The sequence below is a fragment of the Pimephales promelas genome, chromosome 18 (assembly GCF_988280905.1).
Source record: "Pimephales promelas chromosome 18, fPimPro1.hap1.1, whole genome shotgun sequence".
Classification (NCBI taxonomy): Eukaryota; Metazoa; Chordata; class Actinopteri; order Cypriniformes; family Leuciscidae; genus Pimephales; species Pimephales promelas.
This window is the reverse complement of record NC_142786.1, coordinates 6,680,156-6,700,011: the sequence shown is the minus strand read 5'-3', so window position 1 is coordinate 6,700,011 and position 19,856 is coordinate 6,680,156. Positions and strand designations below refer to the sequence as shown.

The 19,856-nt window shown below is 43.4% G+C and overlaps 1 protein-coding gene across 1 annotated transcript; it reads left to right on the top strand.

Moving 5' to 3' along the window:
* Positions 1 to 869: 869 nt before the first annotated feature.
* On the top strand, positions 870 to 3,857 carry LOC148970891 (uncharacterized). Its single transcript, XM_089123005.1, has one exon. It carries the CDS (start codon positions 2,218 to 2,220, stop codon positions 3,565 to 3,567), a length of 1,350 nt encoding a protein of 449 aa, XP_088979131.1. The 5' UTR covers positions 870 to 2,217; the 3' UTR covers positions 3,568 to 3,857.
* The last annotated feature ends 15,999 nt before the right edge of the window (positions 3,858 to 19,856 follow it).

Here is a 19,856-nt window from a genome sequence, read left to right as displayed (position 1 = left end):
AACGCACTGCGTGTGAGACGCGTTTAGTGTGAACGGGTTGATATATCTAGAGCCTCCATTTTTGCACTCAGGTCTAAGTCCCATGGCCCTCTATCAGAATCCAGAGTTTCAAGAAGATCAGAGAAACTCAAAATTTCGACCCCCCCCCAAAAAAACAACAGTGTTACCCCTGTCGTTTTTTTTTTATGCGCAAGAATAAGTTTCTCCAATCTTCTTGAAACTCTGGATTCTGATAGAGGACCATGGGACTTAGACCTGAGTGCAAAAATGGAGGCTCTATACCCTTCCAGAGCTGAGATATTGAGATATTTATATGGCATAAATGCTACGTGGTATCTCAATATCTCAGCTCTGGAAGGGTATAGAGCCTCCATTTTTGCACTCAGGTCTAAGTCCCATGGTCCTCTATCCGAATCCAGAGTTTCAAGAAGATCAGAGAAACTCAAAATTTCGACCCCCCCCCCCCCAAAAAAAACGACAGTGTTACCCCTGTCGTTTTTTTTTTGTGTGCGAAAAAATAAGTTTCTCCAATCTTCTTGAAACTCTGGATTCTGATAGAGGACCATGGGACTTAGGCCTGAGTGTAAAAATGGAGGCTTTAGACCCTTCCAGAGCTGAGATATTGAGATACCTCATAGCATGTATGCCATTATAAATATCTCAATATCTCAGCTCTGGAAGGGTCTAGAGCCTCCATTTTTGCACTCAGGTCTAAGTCCCATGATCCTCTATCCGAATCCATAGTTTCAAGAAGATCAGAGAAACTCAAAATTTCGACCCCCCCCCAAAAAACGACAGTGTTACCCCTGTCGTTTTTTTTTTTTGTGGGAAAAAATAAGTTTCTCCAATCTTCTTGAAACTCTGGATTCTGATAGAGGATCATGGGACTTAGGCCTGAGTGTAAAAATGGAGGCTTTAGACCCTTCCAGAGCTGAGATATTGAGATACCTCATAGCATGTATGCCATTATAAATATCTCAATATCTCAGCTCTGGAAGGGTCTAGAGCCTCCATTTTTGCACTCAGGCCTAAGTCCCATGGTCCTCTATCCGAATCCAGAGTTTCAAGAAGATCAGAGAAACTCAAAATTTCGACCCCCCCCAAAAAAACGACAGTGTTACCCCTGTCGTTTTTTTTTTGTGCGAAAAAATAAGTTTCTCCAATCTTCTTGAAACTCTGGATTCTGATAGAGGGCAATGGGACTTAGACCTGAGTGCAAAAATGGAGGCTCCAGACCCTTCCAGAGATGAGATATTGAGATATTTATAATGGCATACATGCTATGAGGTATCTCAATATCTCAGCTATCAATATCAAATTTTGAGTAGCGTTACGCGCGGGTCTGAACAGATTCCTGAATGATCAACCTTTGAGTTTGTCCTGGTGTCGAGAGACAGCGAATTCACCTCATCCAATAATGTTTTCGTTGGAGTCGTAAAGACAATGAGAAGAGAGGGTCGTGATAAAACGGAGCATCACACACCGATTTCTACTAAAGATTTCAGCACCATAAAACTGTCTAAACTAAATATCACCACAGTGGAGCCGATTGAAATGAGACAAATATAATTGCGTGCACAATAAACGGAGATGTTCAAATAAATTTAAATAAACAACAATAAATAAAGCATCTCTTGTTAGGCAGCATTTTAGCAACTAAATTAATAACTAGATTAAAGACCTAACTGTTATCTATCAAAATATGTGCCCTTGTTTTTTTTATTTTTATTTTATTTGTTATTTTGCTGAGAGATAAGCTATGCCTATTTGTGAGGAAATTTCAAAAATTTTGTGTTGTAAAAAAATAAAAAGAAGAGACAAAGTTTGAGAATGGTTTGTTGTTTTTATTTGAGCTTTCCTGCATATTACACATTGGAACTGTCACAGTCCTGCGTCTGCACCATCCTGTCTGCGTCTCCTGCACTACACTTCCCATGATCCTCTCGTCTGCACACCTGAACTCACTCCCTCATCAGCCTCCCGTTCAGCGTCCTGTTTCATCTGTTTCACCTGTTTGCACCTCATTAGGCCTGATTCCTCTGTGTATTTAGTTCCCTCTGTTTCATTCTGTGTTTGTCGATCAATGTGAATGTTACTCTGTGTTCTGCCTGCCTGTCTTTGGATTATTTGTATTAAACCTTTGTATTGGAGCTCTTTGGAATCCGACTGTTCTTCTGCCTGCACCCACCCCGTGACAGATTGACCGACCCCAAAAGTATGGATACCTTCGCTGCGGTCCAACTACTCTGCTTAGAGCAGGAAGACTGGTCCCTGGAGGATCATTTGACTGATTTCCTCTCCCTCGTACCATCCACAACCTTCCCAGACGACAGCCTCTGCAGCTTTCTATATGCTGGCCTCAACACCGCCACCAGAGAGCAGTTGTCCGGGAATGGTCCCCCGGGGAGTTTCGCAGCATATGTGGAGTGGGTGCTGGTGTCCTGCGGATCTCCCTTCACCATCGATGACGGCACCAGCCCCACTCCAACACCAGAGCCCTCCTCTCCGCTGGTTCCGTCCAGCCCCGCCGAGCCCGAGCTCTCCTCTCCGGTGGTTCCGTCCAGCCCCGCCGAGCCCGAGCTCTCCTCATCGCTGGTTCCGTCCAGCCCCGCCGAGCCCGAGCTCTCCTCATCGCTGGTTCCGTCCAGCCCCGCCAAGCCAGAATCCTCCTCATCGCTGGTTCCGTCCAGCCCCACAGAGACCGTCCAGTTAGCGCCAGCGACCGTCCAGTTAGCGCCAGCGACCGTCCAGTTAGCGCCAGCGACCGTCCAGTTAGCGCCAGCGACCGTCCAGTTAGCGCCAGGGACCGTCCCGCCAGAGCCCGGGACCGTCCCGCCGGAGCCCGAGACCAGGATCCCACCCAGCCTCCCTCTCCCACCTCCTCCTGTCATTCATCTGTCAGCCCTTCTGTCTGCCAGCCCTCCTGACCCAGCCTGGTCGTTGGATCCTCAGTTTTCGCCTCCCGCCTACTCCACATGGACACTTCCCCGGCCCCCGGTCCCATTGGCTCCCCCGTGGCTCATACCTCACTCAGCTCCTCCATGGTCCCTCAGTCCACCAGCTCGACCAGGCTCCCTCGTCCCTCCAGATTCCCTTCGCTCCCTCGTCATCCTCACTTCACCTATGGACTTCCTTCCTCTGGCTCCACCCCCGTTATGTCACCCCTCCGGTTCAGTTGGACTCCTCACTCCCTCCAGTCACCCATCAGCCCTCACTCCCTCTGTCCTCACTGTGTCCCTCTGTGCCCTTGTCATCACTTCAGTCACCGGAGCCTGCGGTGTCACCATGGTCCCTCGGTCCCTCGTCATCACCCCATGTCGTCAGTCCCTCAGTTTCACCCTGGTCTCCTCTCCCACTTGCTCCGCCCCTGTCAGTCGGCCCCCTGGTGTCATCAGCCCCGTCTCCACCGGCTCCGCCCTGGTCTCGCCCTCAGCCTGCTCCGCCCTGGTCTCGCCCTCAGCCTGCTCCGCCCTGGCCACGCCCTCAGCCTGCTCCGCCCTGGCCACGCCCTCAGCCTGCTCCGCCCTCAGATCGTTCCCCCCCTCCTTCCTCTGTTCTGCGGCGTGAGGCCACGCCTTTCGGGAGGGGGGAGTTCTGTCACAGTCCTGCGTCTGCACCATCCTGTCTGCGTCTCCTGCACTACACTTCCCATGATCCTCTCGTCTGCACACCTGAACTCACTCCCTCATCAGCCTCCCGTTCAGCGTTCTGTTTCACCTGTTTGCACCTCATTAGGCCTGATTCCTCTGTGTATTTAGTTCCCTCTGTTTCATTCTGTCTTTGTCGGTCAATGTGAATGTTACTCTGTGTTCTGCTTGCCTGTCTTCGGATTATTTGTATTAAACCTTTGTATTGGAGCTCTTTGGAATCCGCCTGTTCTTCTGCCTGCACCCACCCCGTGACAGGAACGTTGTTGTTCACAGTCAGGGACTATATTTTTCTAGCGGAAGAAATCTTTTTATTGATTTAACTACATGAAAGTTGCACTAATAATTTTTTTTTTACTTTAATATTATGTTGCAACCGTTTTATAAAAGCAATAAGGTACTCGAGGCAAGTGCTGTATCGTGAATAAGTAACGGCTGAAGGGGTTGCAGGCACTCCGCTTCGCGTCATGCCTAACAATGCCCTTCAGCCGTTACTTATTCACGATACAGCACAGCCTCTCGTACCTTATTGCTTCCATAAATATCTCAATATCTCAGCTCTAGAAGGGTCTAGAGCCTCCATTTTTGCAGTCAGGTCTAAGTGCCATGGCCCTCCATCAGAATCCAGAGTTTAAAGAAGATCAGAGAAACTCAAAATTTCAACCCCCCCAAAAAAGCGACAGTGTTACCCCTGTCGTTTTTTTTTTTTGTGCGAAAAAATAAGTTTCTCCAATCTTCTTGAAACTCTGGATTCTGATAGAGGGCCATGGGACTTAGACCTGAGTGCAAAAATGGAGGTTCTAGACCCTTCCAGAGCGGAGATATTGAGATATTTATAATGGCATAAATGCTACGTGGTATCTCAATATCTCAGCTCTGGAAGGGTCTAGAGCCTCCATTTTTGCACTCAGGTCTAAGTCCCATGGTCCTCTATCCGAATCCAGAGTTTCAAGAAGATCAGAGAAACTCAAAATTTCGACCCCCCCCCCCCAAAAAAAAAACAAAACATTAGCCTTTTTAAATTATGTCTGTGACATTCTTGCTGCAACAGAAAAAACCCCTGAGAGCGCTGAGCCCCAACTAAAGAGGACCGCGTTAAATATCACCACAGTGGAGCCGATTGAAATGAGACAAATATAATTGCGTGCACAATAAACGGAGATGTTCAAATAAATTTAAATAAACAACAATAAATAAAGCATCTCTTGTTAGGCAGCATTTTAGCAACTAAATTAATAACTAGATTAAAGACCTAACTGTTATCTATCAAAATATGTGCCCTTGTTTTTTTATTTTTTTTTTTATTTGTTATTTTGCTGAGAGATAAGCTATGCCTATTTGTGAGGAAATTTCAAAAATTTTGTGTTGTAAAAAAATAAAAAGAAGAGACAAAGTTTGAGAATGGTTTGTTGTTTTTATTTGAGCTTTCCTGCATATTACACATTGGAACGTTGTTGTTCACAGTCAGGGACTATATTTTCTAGCGGAAGGAATGTTTTTATTGATTTAACTACATGAAAGTTGCACTAATACATTTTTTTTACTTTAATATTATGTGGCAACCGTTTTATAAAAGCAATAAGGTACTCGAGGCAAGTGCTGTATCGTGAATAAGTAACGACTGAAGGGGTTGCAGGCACTCCGCTTCGCGTCGTGCATAACAACGCCCTTCAGCCGTTACTTATTCACGATACAGCACAGCCTCTCGTACCTTATTGCTTCCATAAATATCTAGATATCTCAGCTCTGGAAGGGTCTAGAGCCTCCATTTTTGCAGTCAGTGCCATGGCCCTCTATCAGAATCCAGAGTTTTGAGAAGATTGGAGAAATTAAATTTTTTGCCCGAAAAAACAAAAACAAAAAACGAAAGGGGTACCACTGTCGTTCTTTTTTTGGGTCAAATTTTTGAGTTTCGATATCTCAGCTCTGGAAGGGTCTAGAGCTTCCATTTTTGCACTCAGGTGTAAGTCTCATGGCCCTCTATCAGAATCCAGAGTTTTGAGAAGATTGGAGAAACTTAATTTTTCGCCCGAAAAAAAAACCCGAAAGCGGTACCACTGTCGTTTTTTTTTTCGGGTCGAATTTTTGAGTTTCGATATCTCAGCTCTGGAAGGGGCTAGAGCCTCCATTTTTGCACTCAGGTTTAAGTCTCATGGCCCTCTATCAGAATCCAGAGTTTTGAGAAGATTGGAGAAACTTAATTTTTCGCCTGAAAAACAAAAAAAAAACAAAAGGGGTACCACTGTCGTTTTTTTTTCGGGTCAAATTTTTGAGTTTCGATATCTCAGCTCTGGAAGGGTCTAGAGCTTCCATTTTTGCACTCAGGTGCAAGTCTCATGGCCCTCTATCAGAATCCAGAGTTTTGAGAAGATTGGAGAAACTTAATTTTTCGCCCGAAAAAAAAAAACGTAAGGGGTACCACTGTCGTTTTTTTTTCGGGCCGAATTTTTGAGTTTCGATATCTCAGCTCTGGAAGGGGCTAGAGCCTCCATTTTTGCACTCAGGTCTAAGTCGCATGTCCCTCTATCAGAATCCAGAGTTTTGGGAAGATTGGAGAAACTTAATTTTTCACCCAAAAAAAAAAACGTAAGGGGTACCACTGTCGTTTTTTTTTCGGGCCGAATTTTTGAGTTTCGATATCTCAGCTCTGGAAGGGGCTAGAGCCTCCATTTTTGCACTCAGGTCTAAGTCTCATGGCCCTCTATCAGAATCCAGAGTTTTGGGAAGATTGGAGAAACTTAATTTTTTCGCCCAAAAAAAAAAAACGTAAGGGGTACCACTGTCGTTTTTTTTTCGGGCCGAATTTTTGAGTTTCGATATCTCAGCTCTGGAAGGGGCTAGAGCCTCCATTTTTGCACTCAGGTCTAAGTCTCATGGCCCTCTATCAGAATCCAGAGTTTTGGGAAGATTGGAGAAACTTAATTTTTCGCCCAAAAAAAAAAAACGTAAGGGGTACCACTGTCATTTTTTTTTCGGCCCGAATTTTTGAGTTTCGATATCTCAGCTCTGGAAGGGGCTAGAGCCTCCATTTTTGCACTCAGGTCTAAGCCTCATGGCCCTCTATCAGAATCCAGAGTTTTGGGAAGATTGGAGAAACTTAATTTTTCGCCCAAAAAAAAAAAAACGTAAGGGGTACCACTGTCGTTTTTTTTTTCGGGCCGAATTTTTGAGTTTCGATATCTCAGCTCTGGAAGGGGCTAGAGCCTCCATTTTTGCACTCAGGTCTAAGTCTCATGGCCCTCTATAAGAATCCAGAGTTTTGGGAAGATTGGAGAAACTTAATTTTTCGCCCAAAAAAAAAAACGTAAGGGGTACCACTGTCGTTTTTTTTTCGGGCCGAATTTTTGAGTTTCGATATCTCAGCTCTGGAAGGGGCTAGAGCCTCCATTTTTGCACTCAGGTCTAAGTCGCATGGCCCTCTATCAGAATCCAGAGTTTTGGGAAGATTGGAGAAACTTAATTTTTCGCCCAAAAAAAAAAAAACGTAAGGGGTACCACTGTCGTTTTTTTTTCGGGCCGAATTTTTGAGTTTCGATATCTCAGCTCTGGAAGGGGCTAGAGCCTCATTTTGCACTCAGGTCTAAGTCTCATGGCCCTCTATCAGAATCCAGAGTTTTGGGAAGATTGGAGAAACTTAATTTTTCGCCCCAAAAAAAAAAACGTAAGGGGTACCACTGTCGTTTTTTTTTCGGGCCGAATTTTTGAGTTTCGATATCTCAGCTCTGGAAGGGGCTAGAGCCTCCATTTTTGCACTCAGGTCTAAGTCTCATGGCCCTCTATCAGAATCAAGAGTTTTGGGAAGATTGGAGAAACTTAATTTTTCGCCCAAAAAAAAAACCGTATGGGGTACCACTGTCGTTTTTTTTTTCGGGCCGAATTTTTGAGTTTCGATATCTCAGCTCTGGAAGGGGCTAGAGCCTCCATTTTTGCACTCAGGTCTAAGTCTCATGGCCCTCTATCAGAATCCAGAGTTTTGGGAAGATTGGAGAAACTTAATTTTTCGCCCAAAAAAAAAAAAAACGTAAGGGGTACCACTGTCGTTTTTTTTTCGGGCCGAATTTTTGAGTTTCGATATCTCAGCTCTGGAAGGGGCTAGAGCCTCCATTTTTGCACTCAGGTCTAAGTCTCATGGCCCTCTATAAGAATCCAGAGTTTTGGGAAGATTGGAGAAACTTAATTTTTCGCCCAAAAAAAAAAAACGTAAGGGGTACCACTGTCGTTTTTTTTTTCGGGCCGAATTTTTGAGTTTCGATATCTCAGCTCTGGAAGGGGCTAGAGCCTCCATTTTTGCACTCAGGTCTAAGTCTCATGGCCCTCTATCAGAATCCAGAGTTTTGGGAAGATTGGAGAAACTTAATTTTTCACCCAAAAAAAAAAAACGTAAGGGGTACCACTGTCGGTTTTTTTTTCGGGCCGAATTTTTGAGTTTCGATATCTCAGCTCTGGAAGGGGCTAGAGCCTCCATTTTTGCACTCAGGTCTAAGTCTCATGGCCCTCTATCAGAATCCAGAGTTTTGGGAAGATTGGAGAAACTTAATTTTTCGCCCAAAAAAAAAAAACGTAAGGGGTACCACTGTCGTTTTTTTTTTCGGGCCGAATTTTTGAGTTTCGATATCTCAGCTCTGGAAGGGGCTAGAGCCTCCATTTTTGCACTCAGGTCTAAGTCTCATGGCCCTCTATCGGAATCCAGAGTTTTGGGAAGATTGGAGAAACTTAATTTTTCGCCCAAAAAAAAAAACATAAGGGGTACCACTGTCGTTTTTTTTTCGGCCCGAATTTTTGAGTTTCGATATCTCAGCTCTGGAAGGGGCTAGAGCCTCCATTTTTGCATTCAGGTCTAAGTCTCATGGCCCTCTATAAGAATCCAGAGTTTTGGGAAGATTGGAGAAACTTAATTTTTCGCCCAAAAAAAAAAAACGTAAGGCGTACCACTGTCGTTTTTTTTTCGGGCCGAATTTTTGAGTTTCGATATCTCAGCTCTGGAAGGGGCTAGAGCCTCCATTTTTGCACTCAGGTCTAAGTCTCATGGCCCTCTATCAGAATCCAGAGTTTTGGGAAGATTGGAGAAACTTAATTTTTCGCCCAAAAAAAAAAAAACGTAAGGGGTACCACTGTCGTTTTTTTTTTCGGGCCGAATTTTTGAGTTTCGATATCTCAGCTCTGGAAGGGGCTAGAGCCTCCATTTTTGCACTCAGGTCTAAGTCTCATGGCCCTCTATCAGAATCCAGAGTTTTGGGAAGATTGGAGAAACTTAATTTTTCACCCAAAAAAAAAAAACGTAATGGGTACCACTGTCGTTTTTTTTTCGGGCCGAATTTTTGAGTTTCGATATCTCAGCTCTGGAAGGGGCTAGAGCCTCCATTTTTGCACTCAGGTCTAAGTCTCATGGCCCTCTATCAGAATCCAGAGTTTTGGGAAGATTGGAGAAACTTAATTTTTCGCCCAAAAAAAAAAAACGTAAGGGGTACCACTGTCGTTTTTTTTTCGGCCCGAATTTTTGAGTTTCGATATCTCAGCTCTGGAAGGGGCTAGAGCCTCCATTTTTGCACTCAGGTCTAAGTCTCATGGCCCTCTATCAGAATCCAGAGTTTTGGGAAAATTGGAGAAACTTAATTTTTCGCCCAAAAAAAAAAAACGTAAGGGGTACCACTGTCGTTTTTTTTTCGGGCCGAATTTTTGAGTTTCGATATCTCAGCTCTGGAAGGGGCTAGAGCCTCCATTTTTGCACTCAGGTCTAAGTCTCATGGCCCTCTATCGGAATCCAGAGTTTTGGGAAGATTGGAGAAACTTAATTTTTCGCCCAAAAAAAAAAACATAAGGGGTACCACTGTCGTTTTTTTTTCGGCCCGAATTTTTGAGTTTCGATATCTCAGCTCTGGAAGGGGCTAGAGCCTCCATTTTTGCATTCAGGTCTAAGTCTCATGGCCCTCTATAAGAATCCAGAGTTTTGGGAAGATTGGAAAAACTTAATTTTTCGCCCAAAAAAAAAAAACGTAAGGGGTACCACTGTCGTTTTTTTTTCGGGCCGAATTTTTGAGTTTCGATATCTCAGCTCTGGAAGGGGCTAGAGCCTCCATTTTTGCACTCAGGTCTAAGTCGCATGGCCCTCTATCAGAATCCAGAGTTTTGGGAAGATTGGAGAAACTTAATTTTTCGCCCAAAAAAAAAAAAACGTAAGGGGTACCACTGTGGTTTTTTTTTCGGGCCGAATTTTTGAGTTTCGATATCTCAGCTCTGGAAGGGGCTAGAGCCTCCATTTTTGCACTCAGGTCTAAGTGTCATGGCCCTCTATCGGAATCCAGAGTTTTGGGAAGATTGGAGAAACTTAATTTTTCGCCCAAAAAAAAAAACATAAGGGGTACCACTGTCGTTTTTTTTTCGGCCCGAATTTTTGAGTTTCGATATCTCAGCTCTGGAAGGGGCTAGAGCCTCCATTTTTGCATTCAGGTCTAAGTCTCATGGCCCTCTATAAGAATCCAGAGTTTTGGGAAGATTGGAGAAACGTAATTTTTCGCCCAAAAAAAAAACGTAAGGGGTACCACTGTCGTTTTTTTTTCGGGCCGAATTTTTGAGTTTCGATATCTCAGCTCTGGAAGGGGCTAGAGCCTCCATTTTTGCACTCAGGTCTAAGTCTCATGGCCCTCTATCAGAATCCAGAGTTTTGGGAAGATTGGAGAAACTTAATTTTTCGCCCAAAAAAAAAAAACGTAAGGGGTACCACTGTCGTTTTTTTTTCGGCCCGAATTTTTGAGTTCCGATATCTCAGCTCTGGAAGGGGCTAGAGCCTCCATTTTTGCACTCAGGTCTAAGTCGCATGGCCCTCTATCAGAATCCAGAGTTTTGGGAAGATTGGAGAAACTTAATTTTTCGCCCAAAAAAAAAAAACGTAAGGGGTACCACTGTCGTTTTTTTTTCGGGCCGAATTTTTGAGTTTCGATATCTCAGCTCTGGAAGGGGCTAGAGCCTCCATTTTTGCACTCAGGTCTAAGTCTCATGGCCCTCTATAAGAATCCAGAGTTTTGGGAAGATTGGAGAAACTTAATTTTTCGCCCAAAAAAAAAAACGTAAGGGGTACCACTGTCGTTTTTTTTTCGGGCCGAATTTTTGAGTTCCGATATCTCAGCTCTGGAAGGGGCTAGAGCCTCCATTTTTGCACTCAGGTCTAAGTCGCATGGCCCTCTATCAGAATCCAGAGTTTTGGGAAGATTGGAGAAACTTAATTTTTCGCCCAAAAAAAAAAAACGTAAGGGGTACCACTGTCGTTTTTTTTTCGGGCCGAATTTTTGAGTTTCGATATCTCAGCTCTGGAAGGGGCTAGAGCCTCCATTTTTGCACTCAGGTCTAAGTCGCATGGCCCTCTATCAGAATCCAGAGTTTTGGGAAGATTGGAGAAACTTAATTTTTCGCCCAAAAAAAAAAAAACGTAAGGGGTACCACTGTCGTTTTTTTTTCGGGCCGAATTTTTGAGTTTCGATATCTCAGCTCTGGAAGGGGCTAGAGCCTCCATTTTTGCACTCAGGTCTAAGTCGCATGGCCCTCTATCAGAATCCAGAGTTTTGGGAAGATTGGAGAAACTTAATTTTTCGCCCAAAAAAAAAAAACGTAAGGGGTACCACTGTCGTTTTTTTTTCGGGCCGAATTTTTGAGTTTCGATATCTCAGCTCTGGAAGGGGCTAGAGCCTCCATTTTTGCACTCAGGTCTAAGTCTCATGGCCCTCTATCGGAATCCAGAGTTTTGGGAAGATTGGAGAAACTTAATTTTTCGCCCCAAAAAAAAAACATAAGGGGTACCACTGTCGTTTTTTTTTCGGCCCGAATTTTTGAGTTTCGATATCTCAGCTCTGGAAGGGGCTAGAGCCTCCATTTTTGCATTCAGGTCTAAGTCTCATGGCCCTCTATAAGAATCCAGAGTTTTGGGAAGATTGGAGAAACTTAATTTTTCGCCCAAAAAAAAAAAACGTAAGGGGTACCACTGTCGGTTTTTTTTCGGGCCGAATTTTTGAGTTTCGATATCTCAGCTCTGGAAGGGGCTAGAGCCTCCATTTTTGCACTCAGGTCTAAGTCTCATGGCCCTCTATAAGAATCCAGAGTTTTGGGAAGATTGGAGAAACTTAATTTTTCACCCAAAAAAAAAAACGTAAGGGGTACCACTGTCGTTTTTTTTTCGGGCCGAATTTTTGAGTTCCGATATCTCAGCTCTGGAAGGGGCTAGAGCCTCCATTTTTGCACTCAGGTCTAAGTCGCATGGCCCTCTATCAGAATCCAGAGTTTTGGGAAGATTGGAGAAACTTAATTTTTCGCCCCCAAAAAAAAACATAAGGGGTACCACTGTCGTTTTTTTTTCGGCCCGAATTTTTGAGTTTCGATATCTCAGCTCTGAAAGGGGCTAGAGCCTCCATTTTTGCACTCAGGTCTAAGTCTCATGGCCCTCTATCAGAATCCAGAGTTTTGGGAAGATTGGAGAAACGTAATTTTTCGCCCAAAAAAAAAAAACGTAAGGGGTACCACTGTCGTTTTTTTTTCGGGCCGAATTTTTGAGTTTCGATATCTCAGCTCTGGAAGGGGCTAGAGCCTCCATTTTTGCACTCAGGTCTAAGTCTCATGGCCCTCTATAAGAATCCAGAGTTTTGGGAAGATTGGAGAAACTTAATTTTTCGCCCAAAAAAAAAAACGTAAGGGGTACCACTGTCGTTTTTTTTTCGGGCCGAATTTTTGAGTTTCGATATCTCAGCTCTGGAAGGGGCTAGAGCCTCCATTTTTGCACTCAGGTCTAAGTCGCATGGCCCTCTATCAGAATCCAGAGTTTTGGGAAGATTGGAGAAACTTAATTTTTCGCCCCAAAAAAAAAACGTAAGGGGTACCACTGTCGTTTTTTTTTCGGGCCGAATTTTTGAGTTTCGATATCTCAGCTCTGGAAGGGGCTAAAGCCTCCATTTTTGCACTCAGGTCTAAGTCTCATGGCCCTCTATCAGAATCCAGAGTTTTGGGAAGATTGGAGAAACTTAATTTTTCGCCCAAAAAAAAAAAAACGTAAGGGGTACCACTGTCGTTTTTTTTTCGGGCCGAATTTTTGAGTTTCGATATCTCAGCTCTGGAAGGGGCTAGAGCCTCCATATTTTTGCACTCAGGTCTAAGTCTCATGGCCCTCTATCGGAATCCAGAGTTTTGGGAAGATTGGAGAAACTTAATTTTTCGCCCAAAAAAAAAAACATAAGGGGTACCACTGTCGTTTTTTTTTCGGCCCGAATTTTTGAGTTTCGATATCTCAGCTCTGGAAGGGGCTAGAGCCTCCATTTTTGCATTCAGGTCTAAGTCTCATGGCCCTCTATAAGAATCCAGAGTTTTGGGAAGATTGGAGAAACTTAATTTTTCGCCCAAAAAAAAAAACGTAAGGGGTACCACTGTCGTTTTTTTTTCGGGCCGAATTTTTGAGTTTCGATATCTCAGCTCTGGAAGGGGCTAGAGCCTCCATTTTTGCACTCAGGTCTAAGTCGCATGGCCCTCTATCAGAATCCAGAGTTTTGGGAAGATTGGAGAAACTTAATTTTTCGCCCAAAAAAAAAAAACGTAAGGGGTACCACTGTCGTTTTTTTTTCGGGCCGAATTTTTGAGTTTCGATATCTCAGCTCTGGAAGGGGCTAGAGCCTCCATTTTTGCACTCAGGTCTAAGTCTCATGGCCCTCTATCAGAATCCAGAGTTTTGGGAAGATTGGAGAAACTTAATTTTTCGCCCAAAAAAAAAAAACGTAAGGGGTACCACTGTCGTTTTTTTTTCGGGCCGAATTTTTGAGTTTCGATATCTCAGCTCTGGAAGGGGCTAGAGCCTCCATTTTTGCACTCAGGTCTAAGTCTCATGGCCCTCTATCAGAATCCAGAGTTTTGGGAAGATTGGAGAAACTTAATTTTTCGCCCAAAAAAAAAAAAACGTAAGGGGTACCACTGTCGTTTTTTTTTCGGGCCGAATTTTTGAGTTTCGATATCTCAGCTCTGGAAGGGGCTAGAGCCTCCATTTTTGCACTCAGGTCTAAGTCTCATGGCCCTCTATCAGAATCAAGAGTTTTGAGAAGATTGGAGAAACTTAATTTTTCGCCCAAAAAAAAAAACGTAAGGGGTACCACTGTCATTTTTTTTTCGGGTCGAATTTTTGAGTTTCGATATCTCAGCTCTGGAAGGGGCTAGAGCCTCCATTTTTGCACTCAGGTCTAAGTCTCATGGCCCTCTATCAGAATCCAGAGTTTTGGGAAGATTGGAGAAACTTAATTTTTCGCCCAAAAAAAAAAAACGTAAGGGGTACCACTGTCGTTTTTTTTTCCGGGCCGAATTTTTGAGTTTCGATATCTCAGCTCTGGAAGGGGCTAGAGCCTCCATTTTTGCACTCAGGTCTAAGTCTCATGGCCCTCTATCAGAATCCAGAGTTTTGGGAAGATTGGAGAAACTTAATTTTTCGCCCAAAAAAAAAAAACGTAAGGGGTACCACTGTCGTTTTTTTTTCGGGCCGAATTTTTGAGTTTCGATATCTCAGCTCTGGAAGGGGCTAGAGCCTCCATTTTTGCACTCAGGTCTAAGTCTCATGGCCCTCTATCAGAATCCAGAGTTTTGGGAAGATTGGAGAAACTTAATTTTTCACCCAAAAAAAAAAAACGTAAGGGGTACCACTGTCGTTTTTTTTTTTCGGGCCGAATTTTTGAGTTTCGATATCTCAGCTCTGGAAGGGGCTAGAGCCTCCATTTTTGCACTCAGGTCTAAGTCTCATGGCCCTCTATCAGAATCCAGAGTTTTGGGAAGATTGGAGAAACTTAATTTTTCGCCCAAAAAAAAAAAACGTAAGGGGTACCACTGTCGTTTTTTTTTTCGGGCCGAATTTTTGAGTTTCGATATCTCAGCTCTGGAAGGGGCTAGTGCCTCCATTTTTGCACTCAGGTCTAAGTCTCATGGCCCTCTATCGGAATCCAGAGTTTTGGGAAGATTGGAGAAACTTAATTTTTCGCCCAAAAAAAAAAACATAAGGGGTACCACTGTCGTTTTTTTTTCGGCCCGAATTTTTGAGTTTCGATATCTCAGCTCTGGAAGGGGCTAGAGCCTCCATTTTTGCATTCAGGTCTAAGTCTCATGGCCCTCTATAAGAATCCAGAGTTTTGGGAAGATTGGAGAAACTTAATTTTTCGCCCAAAAAAAAAAAACGTAAGGGGTACCACTGTCGTTTTTTTTTCGGGCCGAATTTTTGAGTTTCGATATCTCAGCTCTGGAAGGGGCTAGAGCCTCCATTTTTGCACTCAGGTCTAAGTCTCATGGCCCTCTATAAGAATCCAGAGTTTTGGGAAGATTGGAGAAACTTAATTTTTCGCCCAAAAAAAAAAACGTAAGGGGTACCACTGTCGTTTTTTTTTCGGGCCGAATTTTTGAGTTTCGATATCTCAGCTCTGGAAGGGGCTAGAGCCTCCATTTTTGCACTCAGGTCTAAGTCGCATGGCCCTCTATCAGAATCCAGAGTTTTGGGAAGATTGGAGAAACTTAATTTTTCGCCCAAAAAAAAAAAACGTAAGGGGTACCACTGTCGTTTTTTTTTCGGGCCGAATTTTTGAGTTTCGATATCTCAGCTCTGGAAGGGGCTAGAGCCTCCATTTTTGCACTCAGGTCTAAGTCGCATGGCCCTCTATCAGAATCCAGAGTTTTGGGAAGATTGGAGAAACGTAATTTTTCGCCCAAAAAAAAAAACATAAGGGGTACCACTGTCGTTTTTTTTTCGGCCCGAATTTTTGAGTTTCGATATCTCAGCTCTGGAAGGGGCTAGAGCCTCCATTTTTGCACTCAGGTCTAAGTCTCATGGCCCTCTATCAGAATCCAGAGTTTTGGGAAGATTGGAGAAACTTAATTTTTCACCCAAAAAAAAAAAACGTAAGGGGTACCACTGTCGTTTTTTTTTTTCGGGCCGAATTTTTGAGTTTCGATATCTCAGCTCTGGAAGGGGCTAGAGCCTCCATTTTTGCACTCAGGTCTAAGTCTCATGGCCCTCTATCAGAATCCAGAGTTTTGGGAAGATTGGAGAAACTTAATTTTTCGCCCAAAAAAAAAAAACGTAAGGGGTACCACTGTCGTTTTTTTTTTCGGGCCGAATTTTTGAGTTTCGATATCTCAGCTCTGGAAGGGGCTAGTGCCTCCATTTTTGCACTCAGGTCTAAGTCTCATGGCCCTCTATCGGAATCCAGAGTTTTGGGAAGATTGGAGAAACTTAATTTTTCGCCCAAAAAAAAAAACATAAGGGGTACCACTGTCGTTTTTTTTTCGGCCCGAATTTTTGAGTTTCGATATCTCAGCTCTGGAAGGGGCTAGAGCCTCCATTTTTGCATTCAGGTCTAAGTCTCATGGCCCTCTATAAGAATCCAGAGTTTTGGGAAGATTGGAGAAACTTAATTTTTCGCCCAAAAAAAAAAAACGTAAGGGGTACCACTGTCGTTTTTTTTTCGGGCCGAATTTTTGAGTTTCGATATCTCAGCTCTGGAAGGGGCTAGAGCCTCCATTTTTGCACTCAGGTCTAAGTCTCATGGCCCTCTATAAGAATCCAGAGTTTTGGGAAGATTGGAGAAACTTAATTTTTCGCCCAAAAAAAAAAACGTAAGGGGTACCACTGTCGTTTTTTTTTCGGGCCGAATTTTTGAGTTTCGATATCTCAGCTCTGGAAGGGGCTAGAGCCTCCATTTTTGCACTCAGGTCTAAGTCGCATGGCCCTCTATCAGAATCCAGAGTTTTGGGAAGATTGGAGAAACTTAATTTTTCGCCCAAAAAAAAAAAACGTAAGGGGTACCACTGTCGTTTTTTTTTCGGGCCGAATTTTTGAGTTTCGATATCTCAGCTCTGGAAGGGGCTAGAGCCTCCATTTTTGCACTCAGGTCTAAGTCGCATGGCCCTCTATCAGAATCCAGAGTTTTGGGAAGATTGGAGAAACTTAATTTTTCGCCCAAAAAAAAAAACATAAGGGGTACCACTGTCGTTTTTTTTTCGGCCCGAATTTTTGAGTTTCGATATCTCAGCTCTGGAAGGGGCTAGAGCCTCCATTTTTGCATTCAGGTCTAAGTCTCATGGCCCTCTATAAGAATCCAGAGTTTTGGGAAGATTGGAGAAACTTAATTTTTCGCCCCAAAAAAAAAAAAAAAAACGTAAGGGGTACCACTGTCGTTTTTTTTTCGGGCCGAATTTTTGAGTTTCGATATCTCAGCTCTGGAAGGGGCTAGAGCCTCCATTTTTGCACTCAGGTCTAAGTCTCATGGCCCTCTATCAGAATCCAGAGTTTTGGGAAGATTGGAGAAACTTAATTTTTCGCCCAAAAAAAAAAAAAACGTAAGGGGTACCACTGTCGTTTTTTTTTTCGGGCCGAATTTTTGAGTTTCGATATCTCAGCTCTGGAAGGGGCTAGAGCCTCCATTTTTGCACTCAGGTCTAAGTCTCATGGCCCTCTATCAGAATCCAGAGTTTTGGGAAGATTGGAGAAACTTAATTTTTCAACCAAAAAAAAAAAACGTAAGGGGTACCACTGTCGTTTTTTTTTCGGGCCGAATTTTTGAGTTTCGATATCTCAGCTCTGGAAGGGGCTAGAGCCTCCATTTTTGCACTCAGGTCTAAGTCTCATGGCCCTCTATCAGAATCCAGAGTTTTGGGAAGATTGGAGAAACTTAATTTTTCGCCCAAAAAAAAAAAACGTAAGGGGTACCACTGTCGTTTTTTTTTCGGCCCGAATTTTTGAGTTTCGATATCTCAGCTCTGGAAGGGGCTAGAGCCTCCATTTTTGCACTCAGGTCTAAGTCTCATGGCCCTCTATCAGAATCCAGAGTTTTGGGAAAATTGGAGAAACTTAATTTTTCGCCCAAAAAAAAAAAACGTAAGGGGTACCACTGTCGTTTTTTTTTCGGGCCGAATTTTTGAGTTTCGATATCTCAGCTCTGGAAGGGGCTAGAGCCTCCATTTTTGCACTCAGGTCTAAGTCTCATGGCCCTCTATCGGAATCCAGAGTTTTGGGAAGATTGGAGAAACTTAATTTTTCGCCCCAAAAAAAAAACATAAGGGGTACCACTGTCGTTTTTTTTTCGGCCCGAATTTTTGAGTTTCGATATCTCAGCTCTGGAAGGGGCTAGAGCCTCCATTTTTGCATTCAGGTCTAAGTCTCATGGCCCTCTATAAGAATCCAGAGTTTTGGGAAGATTGGAGAAACTTAATTTTTCGCCCAAAAAAAAAAAACGTAAGGGGTACCACTGTCGTTTTTTTTTCGGGCCGAATTTTTGAGTTTCGATATCTCAGCTCTGGAAGGGGCTAGAGCCTCCATTTTTGCACTCAGGTCTAAGTCGCATGGCCCTCTATCAGAATCCAGAGTTTTGGGAAGATTGGAGAAACTTAATTTTTCGCCCAAAAAAAAAAAACGTAAGGGGTACCACTGTGGTTTTTTTTTCGGGCCGAATTTTTGAGTTTCGATATCTCAGCTCTGGAAGGGGCTAGAGCCTCCATTTTTGCACTCAGGTCTAAGTCTCATGGCCCTCTATCGGAATCCAGAGTTTTGGGAAGATTGGAGAAACTTAATTTTTCGCCCCAAAAAAAAAACATAAGGGGTACCACTGTCGTTTTTTTTTCGGCCCGAATTTTTGAGTTTCGATATCTCAGCTCTGGAAGGGGCTAGAGCCTCCATTTTTGCATTCAGGTCTAAGTCTCATGGCCCTCTATAAGAATCCAGAGTTTTGGGAAGATTGGAGAAACTTAATTTTTCGCCCAAAAAAAAAACGTAAGGGGTACCACTGTCGTTTTTTTTTCGGGCCGAATTTTTGAGTTTCGATATCTCAGCTCTGGAAGGGGCTAGAGCCTCCATTTTTGCACTCAGGTCTAAGTCTCATGGCCCTCTATAAGAATCCAGAGTTTTGGGAAGATTGGAGAAACTTAATTTTTCGCCCAAAAAAAAAAACGTAAGGGGTACCACTGTCGTTTTTTTTTCGGGCCGAATTTTTGAGTTCCGATATCTCAGCTCTGGAAGGGGCTAGAGCCTCCATTTTTGCACTCAGGTCTAAGTCGCATGGCCCTCTATCAGAATCCAGAGTTTTGGGAAGATTGGAGAAACTTAATTTTTCGCCCAAAAAAAAAAAACGTAAGGGGTACCACTGTCGTTTTTTTTTCGGGCCGAATTTTTGAGTTTCGATATCTCAGCTCTGGAAGGGGCTAGAGCCTCCATTTTTGCACTCAGGTCTAAGTCTCATGGCCCTCTATAAGAATCCAGAGTTTTGGGAAGATTGGAGAAACTTAATTTTTCGCCCAAAAAAAAAAACGTAAGGGGTACCACTGTCGTTTTTTTTTCGGGCCGAATTTTTGAGTTCCGATATCTCAGCTCTGGAAGGGGCTAGAGCCTCCATTTTTGCACTCAGGTCTAAGTCGCATGGCCCTCTATCAGAATCCAGAGTTTTGGGAAGATTGGAGAAACTTAATTTTTCGCCCAAAAAAAAAAAACGTAAGGGGTACCACTGTCGTTTTTTTTTCGGGCCGAATTTTTGAGTTTCGATATCTCAGCTCTGGAAGGGGCTAGAGCCTCCATTTTTGCACTCAGGTCTAAGTCGCATGGCCCTCTATCAGAATCCAGAGTTTTGGGAAGATTGGAGAAACTTAATTTTTCGCCCAAAAAAAAAAAAACGTAAGGGGTACCACTGTCGTTTTTTTTTCGGGCCGAATTTTTGAGTTTCGATATCTCAGCTCTGGAAGGGGCTAGAGCCTCCATTTTTGCACTCAGGTCTAAGTCTCATGGCCCTCTATCGGAATCCAGAGTTTTGGGAAGATTGGAGAAACTTAATTTTTCGCCCCAAAAAAAAAACATAAGGGGTACCACTGTCGTTTTTTTTTCGGCCCGAATTTTTGAGTTTCGATATCTCAGCTCTGGAAGGGGCTAGAGCCTCCATTTTTGCATTCAGGTCTAAGTCTCATGGCCCTCTATAAGAATCCAGAGTTTTGGGAAGATTGGAGAAACTTAATTTTTCGCCCAAAAAAAAAAAACGTAAGGGGTACCACTGTCGTTTTTTTTTCGGGCCGAATTTTTGAGTTTCGATATCTCAGCTCTGGAAGGGGCTAGAGCCTCCATTTTTGCACTCAGGTCTAAGTCTCATGGCCCTCTATAAGAATCCAGAGTTTTGGGAAGATTGGAGAAACTTAATTTTTCGCCCAAAAAAAAAAACGTAAGGGGTACCACTG